Here is a 6,970-nt window from a genome sequence, read left to right as displayed (position 1 = left end):
TTTGGGCCTCACGACTAGCGCATTCAGGGCCCCTAGGCTTGTTAATTGACCCAGGAAAATATGCAACCATAAGCATGCAATCTCCTGTTGAGATATATGATCCTGGGGCCCTGGGCTAGGCAGGCCATTGTCTTGTGTATCGCCCAATTGAGATATTAAATAGAAGTCGTTCTGGCGTTGTATGATAAAGTGTAACACTGTTCGTCAACAACAGCTTTGACAATTGTTATTGAAGTTGAACATTTATTGATTGAAAGGTGAAAGGAGGCTGAAGTTTGGTAAGTATTAGTTATATTACTATTATAATATTTCCGTATATGAAATTTCAATACTTGTCAATGTGCGTGCCATGCATGGATCAAGATGCATCTATATCTGAACTGTCGGTGTTATACGATAAACCTAAATGTTATTATGTTAAGTCTGTTAAATCTTGGGTTTTAAAACAACGTGTATCGACTATGACGATATTATATATTTCACTGATGAAAAAACAATATGCGCGAATTTACCGTTTGCGTGAACGCGCAATTTGTAACTAAGCAAAACAAAACTCAGCGCCGTCCTGCGAACTGGGAAACTGTAATTCAAGATATAATTTGTTCACGTAATTATATTCGAAAATGCACAAATGTGTATATGAATAGAATTAACGGTGCAGTCTTTGACTCTTTGGCCTTGTATATACTGTGTAGCTGACTAGCTGACAATGCCAGACATTGAAATAAGACCCGACTATAATGTCTAGGTTACGCCGTTATGTTCCGCGGGGGTTGATTTTCCGTTTTTGTCTCATAATTATGCACTTTCACAGTTTCACTACACCACTGCACAGTAATTTATTAAATTAGCTCGCAGTTTATTTTATCAGCCGCAAAACTTCGAGATTTTTTTAAAATTTTTGTTTTGACTGTAACAGTGTAAATGTAAATGTGACGGCATGTAAAAATCCTGTTTCCTACAGAATGCTACATTAGAGTGGGCAATGAGTTCTGCAAGTGGCGGTCGAGACAGAGACAAAAATCGTAAACACCTCTCTGGAGCAGCAAAACGCAAAGCGAAGGAAGAACGTGCCTCACGGGAACGCAACCTATTGAGCAAAGTACCAAAAATCTCAACACTATTCGGTTCCAATAGCAGCGCTCCAACTCCAAGCGGTGAGACTAGCGACTTGGACGCCAGTAGTAGCAGTATCTCTGTAGACGCCCTTACGGATGTGCAATGTCAGCAACATGATGAAGGAGCTAGCGGATCGAGCACAACAGAGATACCTGTAATATCTAACGATCTCTCTGATCCCCATTCCTCTGATTTAGGATTATGGCCAAATACCATTTCGAACAGCATGAGAGAATACTGGGCAATGAAGGGAAGTAGCGACTGCAATAATTCTGATGCAGATTTTAGTGCCACATCCACACTACCCAAAGGCGATAAATACATGCGACAGTGCCAGAAAACTTTGTTCACTTATACGCACCAACTCACGAAGGAGCAACATCCTCGCACTTGGCTCTGTTACTCACCATCCCAACATTCACTATACTGTTTTGCGTGCAAACTGATGACAGATGTCTTAGTTTTTGGAAAGCAGGGGTGCAGTGACTGGAAACATGCTTCTCAGCAAATTTCACGACACGAGAAGAGTTTAAATCACCGACAAGCCATGATTCAGCTACTGCAACGCAGCGATACAAATTCTCGTGTTGATGCAGAACTAATCAAACAGGCGAAGACAGAGCGTGATTACTGGTGTGCGGTCCTAGAGCGGGCGGTCGAAGCTGTTTGCTTACTGGGTGAGCGTGGATTAGCGTTTCGTGGCTCAGATGAAATTGTCGGTTCTGCCAAAAACGGAAACTACTTGGGCATATTGGAATTCTTGGCGAAGTTCGATCCATTTCTTGCGCAGCATATAAAGTTACACACAAACAAGGGACGGGGTCACACATCATATCTGTCTAAGACAGTTTGTGAAGAATTAATCGATTTGATGGGAAATCGTGTGCTGGATCAGATTATTTCGGAAGTGAAGTCGGCAAAATATTGTTTCTGTCGATTCAACCCCAGATGTTTCTCACGTTGACCAGCTCTCCTGCATTCTACGGTATGTTTTGCCATCAGGTCCTGTTGAGCGGTTTGTTACCTTTCTGGACATGCAAGGTCACAGTGGGCGAGAACTAGCGGAAAGCTTGCTGAAATTCCTGGAGAAGCATGACATTGATATCGCGAACTGCCGAGGTCAGTCCTACGACAACGCAAGCAACATGAGTGGCAGATACAATGGTATGCAGGCCGTTATCCGACAGCATTGTGAGGTGGCTCATTATGTACCCTGTGCGGCACATTCGCTTAACTTGGTTGGTGAATCTGCAGCAGGTTGCTGTCTGGCAGCCGTTGCCTTTTTCAAATTTCTCCAAGGAATGTATTCCTTTTTTTCCGCTGCAACGCATCGCTGGAAAGTTCTTAGTGACAAACTATCTAGCAGAAGCCTTCCAACTCTCAAGCGCATGTCTGATACTCGCTGGTTCGCACGCGCAGATGCGACGAAAGCGCTGGTGGACGGATATGATGAAATCTGCGATGCCTTGTTAGAGCTTGCTGGCGACATGGAACAGAAAGCTGCCACCCGGGAAGAAGCAAGAGGTTATGTCGACATCATGAATCGGCTGGAAACAGGCATACTAGCTGTTTTGTGGTATCATATTCTACATCGTTTTCACGGCAGCAGTCAAGTTCTACAGTCCGCCGAACAAGACCTCAATTCAGCCGTTGCAATCTACGAGTCTCTTGCGGATTTTATCCGAAAGCTGCGCACCAGATTCGAAGAGTTCGAAAGGAAAGGAAAGGTACTGAGTGAATGTGACCAATACAAGGAAGACGTCCAACGAGTGCGTCGACGTAATCGCCATTACGATGATCCGGAAGCAGCACCTGAACAGCCGCAGACTCCAGCCGACAAGTTTCGGACAGGAACGTTTCTGGTAATTGTAGACAGCATCGCCAGTGAATTGCAGAAACGATTGGACGCCTATTCAGAAATTGCTGCGAAGTTTGGCTTCTTGCGAACGTCTTTACCGCCTAATTGTTGCCAATAATCTGGAGACAGTTATTCCCTAATACTGTAATCCTATTTCGCATATATTTAAGCTTGATGATCTCGAACTGTTCTGGCGAAAGGTCGTTCTCTAAGCTTAAACTACTTAAAAGCGAAATTCGATCTTCCATGGGGCAGAAACGTCTAAACAGTCTCGCGCGTCTCAACATGGAAGCCGAAATTCTGCGAAACCTTTCAGTTTCATCGCTGATTAATGATTTCGTAATGAAGAAATCGCGTAGGCACTACGTTTACAACTACAGTGTTACTTCTGATTGACTTCTTATAGACTTACGCCTGTATTCTAAAAGCTCACTCACACTCAAACTCATTGAGTGAGAGATCCAGGGGGAGATCCTAATCTTCTCATAATGGCGGTATTTCCAGCCAAAAAGGGACTTGATTTCAATGATTTATCTTATATCTTCCTATCTATTCAAAAAAAACTTTCTCATTGATCAGCATTAACAAAATTTATATGTCACACTCAATGACTGTGAGTGTGAAAGAGCTTTTTGAATACAGGCGTCAAGTATGCATTAGACACCAGTGACATTAATCCCTGATTTCAGTGATCTGTATGATATTTTGTTAGCTAGCCTTAGCCATTTTAATCGTTAACGTTTTGTTATGTATGTTTGTTGTTGGATACTGAAAATGCATTTCTAAGACCCAATTATACCAAAAAATGGATAATAGATAAAATTAAAAAAAATATCTAGCAAATTTAAGTGTGTTTGAATTCAAAAGTTTTCATAACAAGGGGATGGGGGCCCTGCGCTAAAAATCTGCCACGGGCCTCGCGCGAGGTTAATCCGGCCCTGCATTTATGGTGTATTCATCAAGTATTCTTGCCAATAATTAACCGTCATCTGACAAATTGGAGGCATATATACATTTACCATCTATTAAGTTCTGCAAGCGACAGAACCCTGATGCAGCTATGGGTAAGGGGTCTGTAGGTGCTTAGCATTTCTGATGCCTCAGCCTTTTCTACGACGTATTCTACCACTTAGACAACTTGTCTCTTTTGGATGCTGATAATGACGATCATTTATGGTGTATTCATCAAGTATTCTTGCCAATAATTAACCGTCATCTGACAAATTAGAGGCATACATACATTTACCATCTATTAAGTTCTGCAAGCGACAGAACCCTGATGCAGCTATGGGTAAGAGGTCTGTAGGTGCTTAGCATTGCTAACTTATGTGTAATTATAGGGTGTCAAAACAGATCATGCCTGATTGAGTTGAAACTTCTTTAAGGGAATTACTCTTTGACACATCTATTTGCACATCTATTTGCATCACAAAAAGTAATACACATTTAAAATTTCAGCTCAATTGAGCGATTGGCAGTGTGCGATAAAAAAATAGGCTTAGCTTTTCTGACTTAGGTGTAATTATAGGGTGTCAAAACAGATCATGCCTGATTGAATTCAAACTTCACAAGGGAATTACTCTTTGAAAGTTTGCACATCTATTCGCATCACAAAAAATAATACACAGTTAAAATTTCAGCTCAATTGAGAGATTGGAAGTGTGCGATAAAAAAATAGGCTTAGCTTTTCTAACTTACATGTAATTATAGGGTGTCAGAACAGATCATGTGTGATTGAATTCAAACTTCACAAGGGAATTACTCTTTGAAACTTTGCATATCTATTTGCATCAGAAAAAATAATATATGTTTAATATTTCAGCTCAATTGAGCGATTGGAAGTGTGCGATGTAAAAATAGGCTTAGCTTTTCTGACTTAGGTGTGCATTGTACATCTCTAGCTCACGGTTCTAATTGGCTAGTAACTTGTTCATTTGGGACTTTACGAGAATCATTCTCGGATATTACATCATTTAGAGCTGCTGACGGCAAAAGATCCAATGGAGAAAAAATATCTAGGTTGGAATTTGATTTAGGTGAACAATTAGGCAAAATCCACCCTGCGGAATACACTTTTCGAGATATTTGTACTCTGGCCCAATAAAGATGAAAAATCTGGCCTTGAACTACTCTCTTGAAAACAAAACGCGGACTTGGAATCAATTCCGGTACTTGTAATTACACCTTGTAATTACATTTGAATTGAACGTCTCTCTTCAGAACTTTCTTCTTTAGAACATAACAATGAATCAGTTCCTGTCACTACAGTCTCCAAGACATCTGTATTCAGAACAGAAAGAAGATATCATTCCTTGTATTTCATCATTCATCACTAGCCAAACTTCCGAAGGCAAGATTAAATGACTCCGCAACGGGGACATGTTGCAGCTCTCAGGAGCTTTCGTCCAATTGGATAATGCTTTTCTATGCTTGCTAAAGAACGAAGCTATGCTATTGGTTGAAACAGATGAAATGAAAATCATTCTTGCGAGGAGCTGCGACACTCCCCCCAGCAACAGATGTAGCCTGTACGGAACCTTGTCAATGATTGCCAACATAATATATCTGGCCTGCCGCCTGATCATTTCTTGCATAGTTGCAATAAACTCGTCAACTTTTGATTCTTTTTCATTCACTTTTCTTTTCAAAAGGCTGTTAACACACTCTACACGATTGGTGATATAACGTCTCGAAGGGTTTCCGAAGCCTGCTTCGACACATACAGGTTTTAAAAGGTGGTCCTTGAGAAGTTGAAACTTGTGCTTCATGAATCAGTTAAAGAACACTTTTCCTTTATCACCAATGCGTTGAAACCAGGCACTTTCTAAGGAACTCATGAGAATGTGAAGCTCGTCCTTGTCATGAGCGTCACCAATGCCTTCCTCTAGCACAGAGCCAACTTGCTGCCCAAAAATGTCAGAAAGGATAGTTCTTCTGTCTGACTTGTTCACACCCACTGACTCCAGATGATGCTTTATATTATTGAAAAAATGATTAAAGCACATAATATGCTTGGCATTAGAACGAACCTCAAGAAATGCATTTGACAAAGCCACCTCTCCATCTGTACCGAGCTCACACAAATGCTTAAATTCGAGCTTCTTCTCAACTATGTGATCAACAAGTACTTTGTACGTTGATGGTTCCTTTTTCTGATGTATCATGATTGGACCAACCATGACTGGATGTTGTTCGCTACGGCAATGCAGCAATAATAGATGCTCGTACTGTGTAGTTGTGGTGCTGAATGGACCCAAATTGAATGTAAGATCCGCTCGAAAGACACTAAAATGAACCTATTTGTACAGAACGTCACGATGTTGTTTAGTTGCCGAGTTGGCATGAGCAGTACAATCAGGTGCCTATATAACTTTTTGAACGTACGCCTTTTCTGGGTTCTTCAGTTGATCTTTGCATAGCATAACAAGCGAAGGATAAGGATCCTCGCTGGTTGCACGCATTGTCGTATAGATAGACTAGCCAATATTGTATGCTTCCATAAGATTACGAGGCCAAGCACTTTGCTGTACCATGCAACATACACCTCCAGCTTGCTCTGCAACAACACTTGCTGGACTGTTAGTTTAACATTGAATATTGATGAGGTTTTGAAATATGTAAGTTAAACATGTTGTGGAATCATCAATTGCATTTGTACGTCGTTGCCGCAGGTTCATGATGACCAAAAGTAGACAATATTTTTCAGCATTAGAAAAGCCATTAGAATTAGTGCGAAAGCCAAAGATATTTTTGTATCATCATTTACAAAGAAATCACAAATATCCGAGGCCCAAGCACGATGTTTATATTTACAAACCCAACAGCATGAAGCAGAAATGGAGCTCCTGACAAAAGGAAAATAGAAATGCTTGATGCAGATTAACATAGTGGGAAACAATGAAGAAGTCCATAAAAAACACACAGGAGCAACAACTGAGACCAAACACACGAGCTGGGAAGCAAAACTAATCACATTAATAACCTCTGTCAATA

The 6,970-nt window shown here is 40.9% G+C and overlaps 1 protein-coding gene across 1 annotated transcript; it reads left to right on the top strand.

Annotated features, from left to right (window-relative positions):
- The first annotated feature begins 2,507 nt into the window (after positions 1 to 2,507).
- On the top strand, positions 2,508 to 3,095 carry LOC114526629. The gene has a single exon (XM_028548213.1). It carries the CDS (start codon positions 2,508 to 2,510, stop codon positions 3,093 to 3,095), a length of 588 nt encoding a protein of 195 aa, XP_028404014.1.
- The last annotated feature ends 3,875 nt before the right edge of the window (positions 3,096 to 6,970 follow it).

This window comes from Dendronephthya gigantea, unplaced genomic scaffold, assembly GCF_004324835.1.
Source record: "Dendronephthya gigantea isolate DGI-Jeju-01 unplaced genomic scaffold, DenGig_1.0 000040F, whole genome shotgun sequence".
Lineage (NCBI taxonomy): Eukaryota > Metazoa > Cnidaria > Anthozoa > Malacalcyonacea > Nephtheidae > Dendronephthya > Dendronephthya gigantea.
This window is presented reverse-complemented; position numbering and strand designations above follow the sequence as displayed.

Coding starts and splice junctions, on each gene's coding strand:
- LOC114526629 (XM_028548213.1), top strand. CDS start 2,508: ATGTCTGATACTCGCTGGTTCGCACGCGCAGATGCGACGAAAGCGCTG.